The sequence below is a fragment of the Mustela lutreola genome, chromosome 7, assembly GCF_030435805.1.
Source record: "Mustela lutreola isolate mMusLut2 chromosome 7, mMusLut2.pri, whole genome shotgun sequence".
NCBI classification, from domain to species: Eukaryota; Metazoa; Chordata; class Mammalia; order Carnivora; family Mustelidae; genus Mustela; species Mustela lutreola.
The window spans coordinates 61,157,832-61,179,738 of NC_081296.1; the positions used below are offsets into that span (position 1 = coordinate 61,157,832).

Below are 21,907 nucleotides of genomic sequence, written 5' to 3' on the forward strand. Positions count from 1 at the left end.
TAAAGGACACTTTCAAAAAAATTCACAGGGAGGTGTCATGTGCTTGCCAAGCTGTCTCCCAAGGGTGCGGTGCCTGTTTATACGGGACACCCTTTCCTCATCCATGCAAATGTGCTGTCTGGATGAGCAAGACTTTGACCTCTCTAGATCAGAAGCCCTAGATATATGTATAATCTTTCTAGGAACTTTTATCCTAAAGAAGTAAATAAGGATATGCCTCACCATTTTCCTTAAAATCATTTGTAATAACAAGTATAGCAAAATTTTTGGTAGCTGTCCAAAGGTAGAGACTAGGGTCAAATGAATCATGCTAGAGTTCTGAAATGGAATAATATCCTGCCATGGAAAGGAGAAAATTTAGTGACATTGAAAAATACTTGAGCTTCTTTTATATTGCAAATGTGTGCTTAAAATAACATATAATATAATTTCAAATATATAAACATACATAAACATGCAGAAAAAACCTGGAATATCAGATATATGTAAAAATGTTTATTTCTGGGTGGTAGGAATGGAAGAGATTTTTGCTTTCTTCTGTCTTTCAATTAGACTTAATGAGCCTGAGTCACTTCGTAAAAGGGGAAAAAAGATAAAACAAAAAGTAGCACAATCGTACATGGCCCTTCTTCCATGAAGTCTTTGTTTACTTCCTCATCTCGTGCTCGTTTGAAGCCTGGGAACACTTGTGTTGAGCCTCTGTCATGACATGTCTTATTCTGTCTTACATGTGGATATCAGTGAGCAATTACCTATTAGCTTTGCCTTGCTCCTTGAGGTCCAGAACTCATCATTGTCTGTTTTGAGGCGTCTGTAATTTAGGTGTCTGACAAAGACTTACTAGGTTGAATCTACCGTAAGTATCTACAAGAGTGCAGTGAGTGGCCTCTATAGATAACTGGGAGCAAAGAGGTGAGAGCTTTTTTCTAGTAGAGTGGGGCAGGCATGTTGAAGCTTCGGGTGATATGCAGATACCCGAAGTTCTGACAGCAGGTACCAGTATGACAGAAGAATTACCCTGAAGAATCTCAAGAGGTCACATTTCTAGTCTAGGGTTAACGTAAGCAGATGTACCTTGTAGTTCCTGCCTCAACTGAGTCCCATGAATTGTGTCAGAGGACTGAAATTTACCAACGAAATGTGGCTCTCGAAGAGAGCTGAATGCAGTCAAATCAACTTCACTGAGGAAAATCTCACAGTAAGAATCCTTTCAAACCAGGGATGGCCCAGTTGGGGAAATATCAGAAGTCAACGTTTATGTGGTGCTCTTCCGGTTTTCACCGTGCAAAAATTCATTCCACTCAGCCAGAGTATAGAATTATGTGATTTATTAAGCTCTCCCCTCCCCGTAGGAGCATAAGTGATGATTTTTGTGGTTAGTGGTGATGAGCAATTAGCTGAAGAAAGGTGATTCCTGCTCCAAGCCTCCTTCCACGCGAGCTGGATTTGGGTCTAAGTCTGTGAAGTTTACAGAAATCCATCCAAAGCCATGTCTTTTGAACTCTAATTGGGCAGCTGTCTCAAGAGCTGTAGCCAGGCTCATTTGCTCAGCAGCACTTTCTCATTTTCTAGCTTAGAAAAGATAAGAAAAGGAAAGGAAAGGAAAGAAAAGAAAAAAAGAAAAGAGACGGGAAAAAAAGGAAAAGAAAAGAAAATCAAAGCCAGGGCATGAATCTGATAAAGTTTTGGAAAACAGTAGGAGGTAATATAGATGAGTTCTTGCAGTGTAGGTTGCCATGGAATTCTGTGGCAAGCATGTTAGCTGATGATCCGTCTTGGCCCTCAGACTATAGTACAGCTTCCATTGTTTTGAAGGAAGTAAAATAATCGTAGGGAGCTAGGGGGCAAGTACACTGATCGTGTAAAAGGTTTTACTGAAATGAGGGGAATCACCTTTCCTTAGCATTTCCAGTGAAGCTAAAGATCTTCAAGGAAGGGGGACGGGTTGTGAGCATTCCTGAAACCACAAGAAAGTAGGACATTGAGGTAGATGGCTCTTGTTCAAGGTACACACTTTCCAGAATGGCCTCATGTGGGCTCTATGCAAGGGTGCTGAAGAGAGTTTGATATGCCAGACGCCGTGTGCCGTCCCAAGAACAGGACACATTTCCTGCCTTCACGGTGTTTATAGTCTAGCAGAGGAAACACATAAGTTAACGTGGCAATTTTGAAACGAGCGTTGGTGAGTGCTGTCATAACGGTACGCACCAGGGGCTCTCGGAAACACCCACGTGCTGGGGGGCTAGGGGCGATCTTTGAGATCTGTCCCAAGACCTGATCTTCAAATGCTATGAACAAAGGAGGCAGGAAGAGTTCGTGTAGAAGAGTTAGAAAGGGGTGGTTTCATAGACAAAAGTCCAGATGCAAGAGGTTGTGGCCTGTTCTGTTCCTTTATGAACGCTTAGGGGAGGGAAGTGGAGATAGGGGAAGATGGACGAAGTCTGGGGTTGTAGACAGAGGCCAGATCACAAAGTGCCTTATAAAGTAGTTTCAGAGTTTGGAATAAGTCCTAATGGCAGGAAAGATGGAATGTGATGGAAAGCTGGCAAAGTAGCCTGTGTGGAGAGAGGAAGAACTGAAGACTGCCTGAGATTCACAAGAGGCAGAGCTTATGGTAAACAACTAGGGGAGAAAGCAGGCTGGACTGGAAAAGGTATTTGAGACCCAGCTTATCTTTCAGTGTGCCTGAAGCTTGTGTCCCTCAAGTGATTTCCCAGCTTAGATCCTCTAGTAGGCATGATCGGGGAGCTTGCCCAAAACTATGGCCAACCATGCCCTCAGCAAGTGTCTATTTAGAGAAGTCAAACAGCATTTGGAAAATCTTTACAAACATGGGAAGAATGTGCCAGCACAAACCCTCCTCGGGAGCTCTCAGCTGCAGGGGCAGGTAGGTTACAGCAGAAGCGAGGGTGATTCTTCCGTTGCAATGCTGTCTTGTCCAGAACCTTCCGAGTCACACCCATTGGCACACCCCAGAGATGAGTTGGCTAATTGCTACCATGTGAGACTCAACAGGGACTTGAAATTTAAGTACTTTCATGTGTTCCCCCTGTGACTTTTTCCATGAGAGGAGGGTGTCCAAGATCGGGACATACCTGACAGTTTTCTCTTTGATTCATGAGGCAAAATAAAATGAAAGCCCTGCCAGAGCCAGAGCCAACCTCAGTGGCAGGAAGACCAAAGTGCCACTGTAGAAGACACAAAAGCATTTCAGAATAGCCAGTCCAAATTTAGGAATAGAAGAGGAGTGCTTCTCTGATTCACATTTGCACATCCAATGAAAGATGCTTTGGAATTTCAATTGAAAGTGACAATAGGGAAATATAATGTACTTTTGTTAACCATGTCTTTTAGGAAGCAGGAACCGAAAAGAGTATTTTCCCTCTGCCTGAACCACAAGATTTCTTTCTGGCTTCCCAAGTCAAGTTTGAAGACCTCATAAAAGATTTGAGAAAACTGAAGAGACAACTAGAAGGTAACAGGAACTGTTCTGTTATTATGATAATAGCTAAGTTTTGCTTTTTGTTTTTTTTTTTTTTAAATGATTGAAGAGGATTATTTATGTCTGGTTCATGGAATGGAATTGGCGCGGAGCTCAGTTATGATACACCGCAGCCCTCGTGAAACTTTCCATGTCTTCTGCTCTATGTGGAGACACTGTATTTGCATATCCTCTTCTTTTATTAGTGTTAATCTGTGCTTTTTATAGCTCCATCTTTTACGTCTACATTTTCCAACATATAACAGATGTCATCTTAATAATCATAGCAGCAGGCCTTCGTTGACTGCTTACTGTTGTATCATATAGTGACGCCAACCACCCCAATAAGCAGGAACTATACCAACTCCATTTTGCCAATGAGAAAAATGAGGTTTAGAGAAGTTAGGTTCTCACAGCCAATGAGAGCCCTGTTAACTGGGCTCTCATCAGGCCTATCTGGATGAGAACTCATGCCCTTTCTAAGCTAGTCGACTGTGCTGCCTTATACTTATCCCCCACATGCACACACATACTCACACACGCACACACACACACACCCACGTACTTGGTTTATGTACAGGAATCTAAAGAAGATGGCAGGACCCACCATAAGCATTCAATTTTAGTTGAATTTCCATTTTTAATTATTCACAACAAAAATGCTGACAGCTCTTTTGGCTTTTTTTAAAAGGTAAAACTATGTCTCTCTTGAGCAGGAATTTTCCTTTGGCATTGCTCGCGTCTTGTGTTTTCACTGTGGAGACATCTCCTTATCCAAGTATATAAATACTTGCATTGGACCTTGTGTAACTCCAACTGCCGAGCTCCATGGAGGATTTAGGGAGCGTGTTAATGTGGAAATGGAGCACAGAGTGCCAAAAGGAGAGCTTGAGGAAATGAAGAGCTTGAACCAGGAATCTTTTTACACTAAGACATAAAATAAACATTTTTAAAATGTTTATTGTGAAAGAGTGCTCAGAAACCCAAGTCTTAGAAGCAGAACAGCCTAGAAAGGGAAGCAAAGTGGGACAGATCTCCTGGTGGCAGGGAGAGCCATTTAGTTTTACTCTGGGCATAAAACTTGCTTAAATAAGGAGAGCGGTTACAAGTGAATATTTCTACCTTGTAAATTATTTTTAAAGGAACATGTGGATTTTTTTTTTCCTCTCCTGTTGATGTGGTGAAGAGCATGCATTCAACCATGTGGACACTGCATTTAGAATGTGATATATGAACCTGTCTGTGGTTATTCTTTTCCCTCTCCTAACACACCGACGGTTTTAACCTTGTCTAAGACCAGGGGCTTGATTCTTATTGTAATAAAACCGTGTGAGCCATCCTGGGGCAGTTTTTCCTGTCGCTCTCCAATGGCAGAATTAGCGCCCCGGCTGGTCTTCCGTCTGGCTGCAAGGTTCGCCCTGACCAAGAAGAGCCCGGCTTGTTTACAACGTGGCTGTGGCTGTCGCTGAGTACAAATCCCCTCTGGCCTCCTGGACCTGTGCCCTCCTGCGGCGTTTTCTGAGCAGAAACCTGATGCACGTGTGATCTTTCCTCTTCTCCTGCCGTCCTTCCAGGGGCTGCCTCTCTCAGGCATCCCGACTGGGCCACCTCCCTTTGACGTCTGGAAGTGTTTGATGATTCCTAACCAAGATAAGAATGAATTGGGAGGCCAGTGGAGAGGCAGGTGTTCCCACCAAGGTTCCTCCCTTTGGTGCACCTTGTCTTCTGCAAGGGGATCTCAGGTGCCACTCCACATCTCTCAGTGCTCCACTGACCCTTGTCCCGTTGTCAGGAATTGCAAGAACTTCTGAAGTTGGAAGATCTTTCTTAAAATGAGGGAAAACCAAATGTTGCCTCAGTTGTTTTTCCTTTTTGGCTTGGACTACACCAAAAGATGTGAGGCATCACCAGGCAAGAGGGAGAAGTAGGACTCCACCCCCCCCCACCACCACATTGGATGTTTAAACAAAAATACCCTGCTAATCTTTAGAGATGCCAGTGTTTTTAACACATGAAAGGTACCTAGTAAATATTTAAAGAAAATACAGACCGTTGGTTCTCTAATGAATTTCTTTTTCTTCTAAATGCCATCTGGCAAGATGGCCAGAGTCATGGCGGTCCGTTTCATCTCACTTCCCATTCAGGTTCCACGTCCTTTTCCATAAGGCCTTGGTGTGAGCCTAGATTGAATGTTTAATTGAAGAGGACATAATTTTCACACATACAGCAAAGATTTGATGAGGCTTTGAGGTTTATTGTAGCCATTAAAATGTCGTGGCTGCTGGCAAAACCCCAGAAAATTTCTAAAGCTAAACCAGATGTGATTAGCAAATTTCAAGACGTCTCAGGCCCCCTTTCTCCAGGCAGGCACAGCCCTTGAGAAGAAAACTGGTCTGAACCACACCTTAGCAACAGAGTGTGAATTAAATCAGAGTTTGTTGGCTGTATAAATGTCACTGATACACATGGACGTGGCCAGAGAGCATCTTTCATAGAAACAAGAACTTTGCAGGGCACTTTTACGTAGGCAAACAGAGCAGGTCATTGATAATAATAGTATCAGCTATAGTTCATCCAATGCAACTATTATCTATCAGATGTTTTACATCATCATCTCTTTTAATCTTTGCAATGACCCTCTGAAGCAGATATCAATCTCTCACAAGAGGAGGAAACTGAAGTTCTAGTGCTCACATAATTTGCAAAGTTCCAGGTGGTGACCTAGCCACATTTTGATGCTAAGTAGGACTCTAAGGTATGCACGTGGGATGCATCCTGCCTGTGACCCAGAGCTCTCCATACCTCTGTACCTCCAAAACAGAAAGTTAGGTGTTCAAGGCATAAAGGCAAGGCATAAATCCTCAGGAAGGTACCAGGGACAGAAAGAGAGTTCCTAAGTGCACACATATGCACACATGCATGCTCACACACACACACACACACACACACACACACATACACCCTTAGAGCCACATGTGTAGACCCTCAGATCAAAGGGAGATAAGAGAAGAATTTACTTCAGGCTGGGAGAGACGGGTCATAAACGTGAAGAGTCACATAGACACACGAAAGTGAGCAAAGTTGTTGTGTCGGGTTAAGATGGTATCAGATGGTGGGTTTTGGTATCAGATGATGTACTCTTTACCGGTTTGGTGGAAGCGAGGTCTTGTCAGGTAATAAAACCATAAAGAGGGTTAAATGGAACAATTACAATGCCTGTGTTAGAGGAGGTAATGAGTGCACGGTCGGTTAGTAAAGAAAACTTGAGCAAAGCTGATTAGGGGTATGTACTTTTTCCTGGAAAATGCACACCTTGTCGAATTCAGCCCCAGGTCACTGGGGAGGCTGCTGGATGAGTTTGTGGAGAATCTGATTCCTACTTGTGCTCTCTTCTCTATCTTGTGGAGACAGAACCATATTCATGGTGCTTAGGAACATATTCCATATCTTGTTTACTGTTCTATATCCCTTAGTGAGATAATAATTTTCACTCCCCTGGTACCATGATAAATAATAATTAGGAAAAATACCAAATGACAGGAAGAGTTTTTCTGTTTCTTATTCATTGACCTTGTTTGCTGGCCAGAACCCTCAAGGTATTTTTACCAACCCATATGTGGTTGGCAGAATAATGGCTCCCAAAAATGTCCAGACCCTAATCCCTGAAATCTATTACCTTACACGGCAAAAGGGAACTTTGCCAATATAGAGATGGGGAGATTATCTTGGTCTATCCAAGTGGGTCTAATCTAATCACATGGATCTTTAAAATGAATCTTTAAAAACTGAGAATTTTCCTTGTCCGTGGCCAGCGGGAGATAGTACAGCAGAACAATCAGGGAGCGTGCGATGTTGTTGGCTTTGCAGAAGGAGGAAGCGGGCAGTGGACCAGGGAGTGTGGGGAACCTCTAAAACTGGAAAAGGCAAGGAGCAGATTTTCCCCTGGAGCCCCCAGCAGGGAACACAGCCCTGTCAACACACCTTGATCTCAGCCCAGCAGACCCACATTAGACTTCTAACCCACAGAACTACAAGGTAATACCTTCGTGGTGTTCGAAGCCACTTAAGTTTGCGATGATTTGTTAGAGTGGCAATAAGAACAAATGTACTGTGCATTGTATCCTTCCTGATGGTGTCAGTTACACCAGGGACACACACACACACACACACACACACACACCATTGCTGAGGTCATAAGATGTACAATTTCTCAAGTAGGGGCGCATCCCAGTACGGCACGAGATGTGAATTGGTGCTTTCTGACAAGGAGCCTATCGCCAAATAAACCTAGAGCTGCTCTTGACCAGAGTGATGTCCCACAGATGCACAGTGACTCTGAGCTTATGTAAAGGCTCTGGAAAGTTCTGAGGTGAAAACAAACAGAGGAACTAAACCCAAAATGGTTCAACCCTGTTCAAAGCATGTCTCCACTTAAAACCTAAAACACTGATTTTCCTTTAGTATTCTTTCACTGACTACTTAGTAATGTGTTGCAGAACATGCAGTCTGCGAGATACATTTAAGAAGGGGTGTTAGAATTAATATCATATTTTTAATATAAAGAAAGCCATTGTTGGTTCGGTGATCGCTATAGGCTAACAAGAGGAGGAGCTGCGGTGCACAGTTTCGACCTATGCCCTTTGGTATTGCTCTTCGTTATCCTGGCTACCCTGTCCCCCCGAATCTGTTCTCCATGGAAACAATTCAAATGGGCCAGGCACCTGATGCCACTAGGCATCCAATGTCTTGATGCCTGGAAGCCAAAACGAATAACCTTAGTGTCATCCACAATTACCCTGGCATCCCCAACCCCAAATCCATATGGAATTGATACGATCCTCTGGTAGTATTTTATTATAAAAACTTCATTGTGGCTATGGAAGTAGGAAAGCCAAATTAATTTTTGGTTGCTGGAAAATGAGGCGGGAACTCTTCAGATAGCTGTTGGGAAGTCAGCATGTTCCGAAGAGCTGAAGAAAAAAAACGAAATCGCTCTTATTAGCTAACAGTAGTTACTCAGTAGCCGCTGTTATTAAAAGTAAGCTATTCCATCAACTAGCTATATACTTACTCTTGCTTTGAAAATGATGCTTTATTAGCCCTGACATCCCATAAATAAATTGGGAACATGTAATTGGTAGTTAGCCCTCGGTGTAAGATATTCAAACTTGTTTGAGAATGTTGGCTGAGATGCAAGTGTGTGTGTACGTGTGTGTATTTTAAGATAGCTCTCATGATGTCCTTTTCTCTAAATATTTAAGAATATGTATTTGAACATGTCCTTTCTTTTGAACCACTTGGAAATATTTGGCAATACAGCAGTTTAGGAAAGGCAAGAGTCTCTGTAGACATTTTGATATCTGTTATCACTCTATAAATGTTTATCCTACAAATATTTATCCTACAATGTTAGCTTTTTTTAAAGCTTTCTCTAAATGAGATGCTTTGTGAAATGCATAGCCCGGGCATTCAGTAACAGTTAAAAATCTTCATTCTGAGTTTGAATCATAGTAGTATCCCCTAACTAACTTTACATTAAAGTACATCTATCACATCTTTAAGCATTTTTAATCCCGATGTCCTTACTCTGATGGAGTGGACAAATTAGCTCATAGCCATCTCGATGAACCTCTGTTTTGTACAACGCTAGGAACTGAAAATTCTACCTCAAAATATGAAGTACAGGAGAAAATGAATTCATACGGACATGAAAGTCACAGTTCAAGAAAGAGTGGGGCTTTTTGTTGTAGGCATTTGTTGCTGTTTGTAGATTGTTCTATCTAGAGTCAGTATGTCTTCCAGACATAGAAAGTAGATCAGATTCTTTCATTTAGCTCCAATCCTCTGAAAGGCCCACCCCAAAATTAATACTCATGTATATAAGAGTCATACTGTCGGGGTGCCTGGATGGCTCAATGGGTTAAAGCCTCTCCCTTTGGCTCAGGTCATGATCCCAGGGTCCTGGGATCGAGCCCCGCATCGGGCTCTCTGTTCAGCGATAAGCCTGCTTCCCTCTCTCTCTGCCTGCTTCTCTGCCTACTTGTGATCTCTGTCTGTCAAATATAAATAAAATCTTTAAAAAAAAAAAAAAAGAGTCATACTGTCAATACCAGTATAATCATACAAAAGAGGACTTGGGGAGGGAACCACACACCTCTACACATAAAAGCAGGCAATGAGAATTTTTTTACCTGGTAGTTTCTCATGGCCCTGGGCAGAGCCTGAGGTAGAGGCAATCATTTAGCAGTTTGGATAAATACATGACATTTTTACAATTAAAACGAGATTTTAAAATGTAAGTTATTGTCAACTTTTAGTTATAGGTAGGTAGATTAGTAAGGTTAAGGATTAGCCATAGCTTTTTCTTTTAAAGTGAATATATTCTCTCTAATCATCAGTGAATCAGCTGTATTATTTACATGCTGGGAAACCTTTCCTGTTTGAAACTACATGGTAAGCAATAGACTACCTATTGTTTCTCCTGCGAGGTGGAAAACAGTCCTCTTCTAGCTCACTTATTATAATGAGCATATTAGCTCTTGGGGCAAATATGTTGATGAGCTAGTATTTGTGCGGTGCTGGAAGGTGAGGTGTGTGAGGCTGGTTTTGAGACTCGGAGCCCTGATGGCTTCAGGAAGAGAAGCTGCCTGCAGGTTAGCTGGCGTCCCCAGTAATGGAGTGAGAGGTAGCAGAAGGGCTAATCAGCAGAACCGCCCTTTCTCTTGTCCTTGACCAAGGCTTTTTATTTTTCACATTTGGATGTGGGACGGTGTGGAGTGTCCTTTCCTCCTCTTAATACTGTAGTTAATCAATGGAGAGAGGAGCCAAGATGGCGGAGAAGTAGCAAGCTGAGACTGCTTCAGCTAGCCGGAGATCAGCTAGATAGCTTATCTAAAGATTGCAAACACCTGAAAATCCATCGGCAGATCGAAGAGAAGAAGAACAGCAATTCTGGAAACAGAAAAACAACCACTTTCTGAAAGGTAGGAGCGGCGGAGAAGTGAATCCAAAGCGACGGGAAGATAGACCCCGGGGGGAGGGGCCGGCTCCTGGCAAGCGGCGGAGCAACCGTGCACAAAATCAGGACTTTTAAAAGTCTGTTCCGCTGAGGGACATCGCTCCAGAGGCTAAACCGGGGCGAAGCCCACGCGGGGTCAGCGTGGCCTCAGGTCCCGCAGGGTCACAGAAGGATCGGGGGTGTCTGAGTGTCGCAGAGCTTGCGGGTATTGGAACGGGAAAGCCGGCTACAGAGACAGAGCCGACAGTAAGCTCACAGCTCCGTGTTACCTTGAACCGGTCGCAGGCTCGGTGAGCTCGGAGCGCGGCCGGAGGTCAGGCAGACGGGAGTAACTGGGCGCGGTTCTCTGAGCGCGCACTGAGGAGTGCGGCCCTGGGCTCTCGGTTCCTCCGGGCCGGAGACCAGGAGGCCGCCATTTGTATTCCCGTCCTCTGGAACTCTATGGAAAGCGCTCAGGGAACAAAAGCTCCTGAAAGCAAACCCGAGCGGATTACTCACCCCGGCCCCGGGTAAGGGCGGTATAATTCTGCCTGGGGCAAAGACACTTGAGAATCACTACAACAGGCCCCTCCCCCAGAAGATCAACAAGAAATCCAGCCGAGACCAAGTTCACCTACCAAGGAGTGCGGTTTCAATACCAAGGAGAGCAGCAGAATTCCAGAGGAGGAGAAAGCCAAGCACGGAACTCATGGCTTTTTTCCTGTGATTTTTTTTAGTCTTGCAGTTAATTTGATTTCTTCTTTTTCATATTTTTTTTTTCTCGCCTTCGGGTAAAATTTTTTTTAACTGTTACCTTTTTCTTTTTTAACGATTTTTTACTAGTTTATCTAATATATATATTTTTTCTTTTTTACATTTTTCTTAGGTATTTTCTTTTTTTAAAAATTCTTTTCTTTTCTTTTCTTTTTTTTTTCTTTTCTTTTTGTTTTTTTTTTTTCTTTCTTCCTTTTTGAACCTCTTTTTATCCCCTTTCTCCCCACTCATGATTTTGGATCTCTTCTAATTTGGTTAAAGCATATTTTCCTGGGGTTGTTGCCACCCTTTTAGTATTTTACTTGCCCCTTCATTTACTCTTATCTGGACAAAATGACAAGACGTAAAAATTCAACACAAAAAAAAGAACAAGAGGCAGTACCGAAGGCTAGGGACCTAATCAATACAGACATCGGTAATATGTCAGATCTAGAGTTCAGAATGACAATTCTCAAGGTTCTAGCCGGGCTCGAAAAAGGCATGGAAGATATTAGAGAAACCCTCTCGAGAGATATAAAAGCCCTTTCTGGAGAAATAAAAGAACTAAAATCTAACCAAGGTGAAATCAAAAAAGCTATTAATGAGGTGCAATCAAAAATGGAGGCTCTAACTGCTAGGATAAATGAGGCAGAAGAAAGAATTAGTGATATAGAAGACCAAATGACAGAGAATAAAGAAGCTGAGCAAAAGAGGGACAAACAGCTACTGGACCACGAGGGGAGAATTCGAGAGATAAGTGACACCATAAGACGAAACAACATTAGAATAATTGGGATTCCAGAAGAAGAAGAAAGTGAGAGGGGAGCAGAAGGTATACTGGAGAGAATTATTGGGGAGAATTTCCCCAATATGGCAAAGGAAACGAGCATCAAAATTCAGGAGGTTCAGAGAACGCCCCTCAAAATCAATAAGAATAGGCCCACACCCCGTCACCTAATAGTAAAATTTACAAGTCTCAGTGACAAAGAGAAAATCCTGAAAGCAGCCCGGGAAAAGAAGTCTGTAACATACAATGGTAAAAATATTAGATTGGCAGCTGACTTATCCACAGAGACCTGGCAGGCCAGAAAGAGCTGGCATGATATTTTCAGAGCACTAAACGAGAAAAACATGCAGCCAAGAATACTATATCCAGCTAGGCTATCATTGAAAATAGAAGGAGAGATTAAAAGCTTCCAGGACAAACAACAACTGAAAGAATTTGCAAATACCAAACCAGCTCTACAGGAAATCTTGAAAGGGGTCCTCTAAGCAAAGAGAGAGCCTACAAGTGGTAGATCAGAAAGGAACAGAGACCATATACAGTAACAGTCACCTTACAGGCAATACAATGGCACTAAATTCATATCTCTCAATAGTTACCCTGAATGTGAATGGGCTAAATGCCCCTGTCAAAAGACACAGGGTATCAGAATGGATAAAAAAACAAAACCCATCTATATGTTGCCTCCAAGAAACACATTTTAAGCCCGAAGACACCTCCAGATTTAAAGTGAGGGGGTGGAAAAGAATTTACCATGCTAATGGACATCAGAAGAAAGCAGGAGTGGCAATCCTTATATCAGATCAATTAGATTTTAAGCCAAAGACTATAATAAGAGATGAGGAAGGACACTATATCATACTCAAAGGGTCTGTCCAACAAGAAGATTTAACAATTTTAAATATCTATGCCCCCAATGTGGGAGCAGCCAACTATATAAACCAATTAATAACAAAATCAAAGAAACACATCAACAATAATACAATAATAGTAGGGGACTTCAACACTCCCCTCACTGAAATGGACAGGTCATCCAAGCAAAAGATCAGCAAGGAAATAAAGGCCTTAAACGACACACTGGACCAGATGGACATCACAGATATATTCAGAACATTTCATCCCAAAGCAACAGAATACACATTCTTCTCTAGTGCACATGGAACATTCTCCAGAATAGATCACATCCTCGGTCCTAAATCAGGACTCAACCGGTATCAAAAGATTGGGATCATTCCCTGCATATTTTCAGACCACAATGCTCTAAAGCTAGAACTCAACCACAAAAGGAAGTTTGGAAAGAACCCAAATACATGGAGACTAAACAGTATCCTTCTAAAGAATGAATGGGTCAACCGGGAAATTAAAGAAGAATTGAAAAAAATCATGGAAACAAATGATAATGAAAATACAACGGTTCAAAATCTGTGGGACACAACAAAGGCAGTCCTGAGAGGAAAATATATAGCGGTACAAGCCTTTCTCAAGAAACAAGAAAGGTCTCAGGTACACAACCTAACCCTACACCTAAAGGAGCTGGAGAAAGAACAAGAAAGAAACCCTAAGCCCAGCAGGAGAAGAGAAATCATAAAGATCAGAGCAGAAATCAAAGAAATAGAAACCAAAAAAACAATAGAACAAATCAACGAAACTAGGAGCTGGTTCTTTGAAAGAATTAATAAAATTGATAAACCCCTGGCCCGACTTATCAAAAAGAAAAGAGAAAGGACCCAAATAAATAAAATCATGAATGAAAGAGGAGAGATCACAACTAACACCAAAGAAATACAAACTATTATAAGAACATACTATGAGCAACTCTATGGCAATAAATTTGACAATCTGGAAGAAATGGATGCATTCCTAGAAACATATAAACTACCACAACTGAACCAGGAAGAAATAGAAAGCCTGAACAGACCCATAACCAGTAAGGAGATTGAAACAGTCATTAAAAATCTCCAAACAAACAAAAGCCCAGGGCCAGACAGCTTCCCGGGGGAATTCTACCAAACATTTAAAGAAGAACTAATTCCTATTCTCCTGAAACTGTTCCAAAATATAGAAATGGAAGGAAAACTTCCAAACTCATTTTATGAGGCCAGCATCACCTTGATCCCAAAACCAGACAAGGATCCCACCAAAAAAGAGAGCTATAGACCGGTATCCTTGATGAACACAGATGCGAAAATACTCAACAAAATACTAGCCAATAGGATTCAACAGTACATTAAAAAGATTATTCACCACGACCAAGTGGGATTTATTCCAGGGCTGCAAGGTTGGTTCAACATCCGCAAATCAGTCAATGTGATACAACACATCAATAAAAGAAAGAACAAGAACCATATGATACTCTCAATAGATGCTGAAAAAGCATTTGACAAAGTACAACATCCCTTCCTGATCAAAACTCTTCAAAGTGTAGGGATAGAGGGCACATACCTCAATATCATCAAAGCCATCTATGAAAAACCCACCGCAAATATCATTCTCAATGGAGAAAAACTGAAAGCTTTTCCGCTAAGGTCAGGAACACGGCAGGGATGTCCATTATCACAACTGCTATTCAACATCGTACTAGAGGTCCTAGCCTCAGCAATCAGACAACAAAAGGAAATTAAAGGCATCCAAATCGGCAAAGAAGAAGTCAAATTATCACTCTTCGCAGATGATATGATACTATATGTGGAAAACCCAAAAGACTCCACTCCAAAACTGCTAGAACTTATACAGGAATTCAGTAAAGTGTCAGGATATAAAATCAATGCACAGAAATCAGTTGCACTTCTCTACACCAACAGCAAGACAGAAGAAAGAGATATTAAGGAGTCAATCCCATTTACAATTGCATCCAAAACCATAAGATACCTAGGAATAAACCTAACCAAAGAGACACAGAATCTATACTCAGAAAACTATAAAGTACTCATGAAAGAAATTGAGGAAGACACAAAGAAATGGAAAAATGTTCCATGCTCCTGGATTGGAAGAATAAATATTGTGAAAATGTCTATGCTACCTAAAGCAATCTACACATTTAATGCAATTCCTATCAAAGTACCATCCATCTTTTTCAAAGAAATGGAACAAATAATGCTAAAATTTATATGGAACCAGAAAAGACCTCGAATAGCCAAAGGGATATTGAAAAAGAAAGCCAACGTTGGTGGCATCAGAATTCCGGACTTCAGGCTCTATTACAAAGCTGTCATCATCAAGACAGCATAGTACTGGCACAAAAACAGACACATAGATCAATGGAACAGAATAGAGAGCCCAGAAATAGACCCTCAAATCTATGGTCAAATAATCTTCGACAAAGCAGGAAAGAATGTCCAATGGAAAAAAGACAGCCTTTTCAATAAATGGTGCTGGGAAAATTGGACAGCCACATGCAGAAAAATGAAATTGGACCATTCCCTTACACCACACACAAAAATAGACTCAAAATGGATGAAGGACCTCAATGTACGAAAGGAATCCATCAAAATCCTTGAGGAGAACACGGGCAGCAACCTCTTCGACCTCTGCCGCAGCAACATCTTCCTAGGAACAACGCAAAAGGCAAGGGAAGCAAGGGAAAAAATGAACTACTGGGATTTCATCAAGATCAAAAGCTTTTGCACAGCAAAGGAAACAGTTAACAAAATCAAAAGACAACTGACAGAATGGGAGAAGATATTTGCAAACGACATATCAGATAAAGGACTAGTGTCCAGAATCTATAAAGAACTTAGCAAACTCAACACCCAAAGAACAAATAATCCAATCAAGAAATCGGCAGAGGACATGAACAGACATTTCTGCAAAGAAGACATCCAGATGGCGAACAGATACATGAAAAAGTGCTCCATATCACTCGGCATCAGGGAAATACAAATCAAAACCACAATGCGATATCACCTCACACCAGTCAGAATGGCTAAAATCAACAAGTCAGGAAATGACAGATGCTGGCGAGGATGCGGAGAAAGGGGAACCCTCCTACACTGTTGGTGGGAATGCAAGCTGGTGCAGCCACTCTGGAAAACAGCATGGAGGTTCCTCAAAATGTTGAAAATAGAACTGCCCTATGACCCAGCAATTGCACTACTGGGTATTTACCCTAAAGATACAAATGTAGTGATCCAAAGGGGCACATGCACCCGAATGTTTATAGCAGCAATGTCCACAATAGCCAAACTATGGAAAGAACCTAGATGTCCATCAACAGATGAATGGATCAAGAAGATGTGGTATATATACACAATGGAATACTATGCAGCCATCAAAAGAAATGAAATCTTGCCATTTGCAACAACATGGATGGAACTAGAGCGTATCATGCTTAGCGAAATAAGTCAAGTAGAGAAAGACAACTATCATATGATCTCCCTGATATGAGGAAGTGGTGATGCAACATGGAGGCTTAAGTGGGTAGAAGAAGAATAAATGAAACAAGATGGGATTGGGAGGGAGACAAACCATAAGTGACTCTTAATCTCACAAAACAAACTGAGGGTTGCCGGGGGGAGGGGGTTTGGGAGAAGGGGGTGGGATTATGGACATTGGGGAGGGTATGTGATTTGGTGAGTGCTGTGAAGTGTGTAAACCTGGTGATTCACAGACCTGTACCCCTGGGGATAAAAATATATGTTTATAAAAAATAAAAAATTAAAGTCTAAAAAAAAAAATACTGTAGTTAATCAAGATTTGGCTGTGAAAATTAAGGAGAAATGCTAATAACTGGTGTTTGCATTATTGGAGACATTGGAAGGATCCTGTCCCGAAGCCACTGTCCAGTCCAGTTCTTCAGTGCAAGTTTCAGTCACCACCATCCTCTCTGACTTTCATCTTTCTCCCAAGCATGTTGGCTTCTCCTCTGTCAGGAATCTACATTATCTGTCCACTGCTTGAATGAAAGTAGAGCCTTTGGCACACTAAGTCAGTTAGTCTTATTGAGCCCAAAACAGAATTTTAGAAAAGTAATTGCCTATGGAGCTTATCCCAGGAATCAAAGAAGATGACTTAAAGAAGCTCTGTGAGGATTATTCCTTTGAATTTACAATAGACACAGTGTGGCTGTGTCTATTATAGGGGACTATCATGGCTACAGTTCTGCCCCTAGTGCAGGTGATATGGGGGTATCCTGAGAGTTGCCAGATTGATTAAATAAAATGTGGGAGGCCCAGTTACATCCAAATTTCAGATTAAAAAGTTTTGTTTTTTGTTTTTGTCTTTTTGGTTTTGGGTTTCTTTTGTTTTTTTTGTTTGTTTGTTTTTGTTTTTGTTTTTTGTTTTTTGTTTTTTTTTTGCAGGAGTCTGTCTCAAATATTGCACAGGATACACTTAGATTAAAAAAAAAAAATTTCTTGTTTATACCAAATTTAACTTGGTGCCCTTTTATATGTCTATGGAAAGTTTAAAAGCAATTAAAAGTTAGTTCCCTTTTTATTACTGTTACATACCTGCAATACTAAACAATCTCAGGGATAAAATTTTCCCTCCAAAGGTGGACAGTGGACGCAGGCACGGTATGTTCCAAGGTACAGGGCATATCCATTTCCACCATCACTAGTGGCTACAGTTGCTGATTTAATGAGCACTTGTGAATACCTGAAAATTTGCTCGCATCATTTCTGTTTCTTAAAACTACTTCCAAGTAAGTACTACTTGCATGTTAACCATAAGGAAGTCGAAGCCACTTTCCTGCTAATGATCAGAAGCGGGTTTATCTGATTACAAAGCTCATATTCTTTGCACTAGACCATGCTTTATCCTTTGACTGTAGACTCACCTCTCAGGCATGAACGATATGATGTAGAACAAGAAATCTTAAAGAGTAAGCCCCACTTATTTTTCTAGTTCATCTTCTAAAGGTATTACATGTACTAATTGGATTGGCTGTAGGCTTTTTTGGTCTCTACGCACAACTACTCCACTAAGCTACAGGTCGCAACCTCTGTCCTCTTACCACATCCCTATGAGTTTCCTTTAGTCTCTCCAACACACTTTCTCTGTCTCAGTCTTTCTCTGAAAATTGCCTAGACCACGTTCTATTCCTTTATGACTCAGAAGGTAAGCACCGTGGTCTGATGTAGGTAGTCATATAAATAGCAATGGCCACCCAAGACACCCTGCATGGGTTTGATGCCTTGGTTATCTCTTCATTTGCAGAAATTACATGTAATGTGGTTCTGGTATAGATGAGAAATTAATGGAACTTCCCAGGACCTGTCAAGTCACACAGCAGAGCAGACTGTTGCTTCTGTGTCTGGACTAGCCCTGACAGTGCAGAATAAATGATTTGTATGAAGTAGCTCTCCCTTTGCAAGAGTATAAGTGTTCTTTAAGACAGAAGGAGAAAAAATAAGACAAAAACTAGATCTTGCCATGAGAATGAATGTTCTTTTTTGTTTTTGCTTTTTTTGTGTGTGTGTTTTTGTTTTGTTTGGGCTTGTTTTAATTTTTTTTTTTTTTTTTAAGAGAGGGAAGGGAGAGAGGGACAGGGGAGAGAGGCAGAGAGAGAATCTTAAGCAGGCTCCATGCCCAGTGCAGAACTTGACATGGCCTGAGGTCATGACCTGAGCCAAAATCAAGAATCAGACACCCAACTGACTGAGCCACCCAGGCACCCATGATTGTTTTCTTTAATTACTCATTGAGTGTGGTCCATAAGCAGGATGGCTGGGGTGAGGGGAGGAAGAAGACTTCCAAAGACTTTTGGAGGACATCTGAGAAAGATGGTCCTTTGCACGCTTGTTTGGATTGAACCCTCAGTTAGGATTTCAGTTCCTCCTGAAAACTATTTTAAAGATAGTAAAGAGAATTCTTTGAAAGCATAAAGTTAAGAGCACAGAATGAAAGAGGAAAATAGAACTGCAAGATTTCAGAAGCTTAAGAAATATATGGACAAGTAGTAAATGAATCCACCAAACAACACGGTGGAATTCTAATCCAGACGTGGAGAAAGGTGAGAAGCGATGTGATTTTTACCACACGATTCATACATACCACAAATTCATATGTAAATTCATATATATACACACATAAACATTCATACATAGTCAGGTGTTGATAAACCAACGAAATCATTCAAGAAAATTTCTCAAAATGATAGACACAGTTTTCTAATTTTAAAAGGACCAAAGAGGGGTACCTGGGTTACTCAAATCAGTTAAGTGACTGCCTTTGGCTCAGGTTCTGATCTTGGGGCCCTGGGATTGATCCCCATATTGGGCTCCCTGCTTAGTAGGGAGTCTCCTTCTCTCTGCCCCCCACTCCGCTCCCCGTTCATGCCGCTCTCTCTCCAATAAATAAAATCTTTTAAAAAATAAGTAAAAGGCCCAAAGAGATTCTAGCACAGTGGAATAAAATAGATCCATACCATTGTTAGAGCATTTCAGAATACTCAGAAAAGAAATGTTTATATGCCTCTAGAAGGAGATGGGGTAGAGGGACCAGATGTGGGAAGAAATTAACCAGAATCAGGAAGCAGAATGGCTTCCGAGTGTCCAATAGCCTCCCTAGAAGCTAGAAATGGATTAGAATTCTAAAGGAAAAGTATTCCCAATCCAGAATTTTATATTCACCAAATTGTCAATCAAATATGAAGGCAAATGAAAAGTGTTCTTAAACATGTAAGTTATCAAAAAACTTATCTCCCATGCAACCATCTTCAGGATGCTACTAGAGAATGTGCTTTTTCATGAAATGAGAAGACAAAGGTGACGGGAAATTACAGATCCAGTGGAGAAGGGAGGTGAAGAGATACTCCAGCGCAGACAGCCTAGGATGATAGCCAGGCCCAGAGAGCAAACAGTCCAGACTGGATTAGCTCAAAAGAATCATGGAGAAGATCCCTGAGGGATATGCAGTTCATGTGTCTGATGTATCCTGAATGTTTTGACAAGAGTTCCATGACTAGCGACAAGTTTGGAGTTCATTTAGTGACATGCACATAGAAAACAGGAAATTAGGAAAAAAAAATAAATTACAAGGGTGAGAGTGAGGGAGTTTGAGGAGAATGTTTAGGAAAGGCACATTAGAATTTATGAATCAGCTGGGACTGGGAGCTGGTTCTTGTAAAATCATCCTGGTGTTCATGCAGGAGGCTAGTGTGGTCAAACCATGGTGTGCTCTACTGGGAGGGGGCTCGTGTGTGGTGGGTGGGAAGAAAGGGAAGGGAACTACATCATCTATACTGCAGAAGGAAGAAAAAAGTGAAAAGTGCCGGTAGGAGCTTGTTAGAGATGTGCAGTTAAGCACTGAGATAATCAGGACCAATTGGCACAAGTGGCTGTCTCCGGGGGGGAAGAACTGGGTGAAATTTGTGGATGGAAGTAGGGAACTGCTTTTCCTGGAGCACATAGAATACACCGGTTCCTTGAATCAGCACAGGTGTAACTTTATTAAATATGCCACAGCACCACATCAAAGCATTTGTAAGTTCTCGGGGGCAGATGCTGGCTTGTGGAAAGTAGTCCTAGCTTGGGATTCGGGAGACGCGGTTCGAAGGTTTAGTTCTGTGTCTTACAAACCATGGGAGAAATCATTACAACTCTGACGGGTCTCATAAGCTCTGTGAGCCTCAGCCGAAACACTGCAGCTGATCATCCTGGCTTGCCCCACTCTGGGATCCTGGAAGGGTCAGAGGAGCAGATGTCGGAAAAAGTCCTTCGGGAAGTGTGGGAGGTTTTCTTTAAACTCATTCAGAAGCCATGCAATTCTCAGTTTGCTCAACGCATCTTGGTGTGCCCAAGAAGGGGGGGGGACGCATCAGCCATTAGGACTGTGTGGCTCATTTATCACCTTTAAGGAAGCTCCAGAAGACATGACTTGAATGATTATTGACCATGCCTAATTTATTAGCTCTTTCCTCCTTCGCGGCCCATTTGTCCGAGGCAGGAGATTTGCTAAACCTGGACTCTGAAAGGGGGCTGGATGCATTCGCCCGAGCCCTGACCATGTTGCCATGGTGTTAAAAATATTTAGTTTTGCAAGCAAAGTTTTAGAAATAATAAAAGAAAAACTTTGATATGATTTATTTTTGTAAAGCGATTTCAACAAAACAGACGCAAGGGACTGGGGTAAGTACTTCAGGAAGGCGGTGTGTGTAAAATGTTGATCAGTGTGGTGACTTCTGATGCAAAGCATTCAATTAAGTGGAGCGTGGTGGGTAAAGGTCACCCATTTCCCAAACGGAATGCCTTCAAAGACAAGTCGGACAGAAAGGGGAGAGGAGACGGAAACAGAAACCTGATTCATTTGTTTAATTAATGGAAAAGAAGTTTCTGTTTTCCTTTGAAGCTGCGGTTGTGACATCTCTAGGTGGGAAGGATGACTTATGTCCCGCCAGGGTCCTCCTCTCAGCTCTCCCTCTGCTTCTACCTTTTATTTATAAATCAACACAGTTAATAGAATTTATTTTGTTTCTCTTTTCTCTGACAAGAAACATAAAACACTGAAGTAAAAGCTACTGTCATGGAACAGTCTCGAGTTACAAGCCCTGAGTTCAGATCCTTGCTCCACAAGCCCTGTGATCCTTGGCTTGTCACGTCATCCCTCCACATCTCTGTGTCCTCAGGTAGAAAGGCAGGTATCACTGTCTGTCTTACTGATAGTTTGAGAGGAGGGGCCAGGGCTATATGAAGGAGATCCCTTCACAGAAATATCAGCAAAATGTGGGGTGCCTGGGGAGCTCAGTCAGTTAAGCATCTGCCTTAAGCTTAGGTCATGATCTCTGGGTCCTGGGATCGAGCCCCCAGTGGAGCTGGTTGGGCTCCTGGCTCGGCGGGGAATCTGCTTGTCCCTCTTCCTCGGCCCCCTTCCCGCCCCTCCCGTCCCCCTCCATCTCCTCCCTCTGCCCTCCTCCAGCCCCCTCCACCCCCGTGTCCTCTCTCTCTCTCTCCCA

The 21,907-nt window shown here is 42.0% G+C and overlaps 1 protein-coding gene across 5 annotated transcripts in view; it reads left to right on the top strand.

Moving 5' to 3' along the window:
* FMN1 (formin 1) overlaps nucleotides 1-21,907 on the top strand; it is a 406,869-nt gene that overhangs the window by 287,041 nt on the left and 97,921 nt on the right. For all 5 annotated transcript variants that reach the window (XM_059181089.1, XM_059181087.1, XM_059181090.1 and 2 more), the window contains one exon: nucleotides 3,355-3,475. In XM_059181089.1, the coding sequence (XP_059037072.1) occupies nucleotides 3,355-3,475 (121 nt within the window). The remainder of the gene's footprint in view (nucleotides 1-3,354; nucleotides 3,476-21,907) is intronic.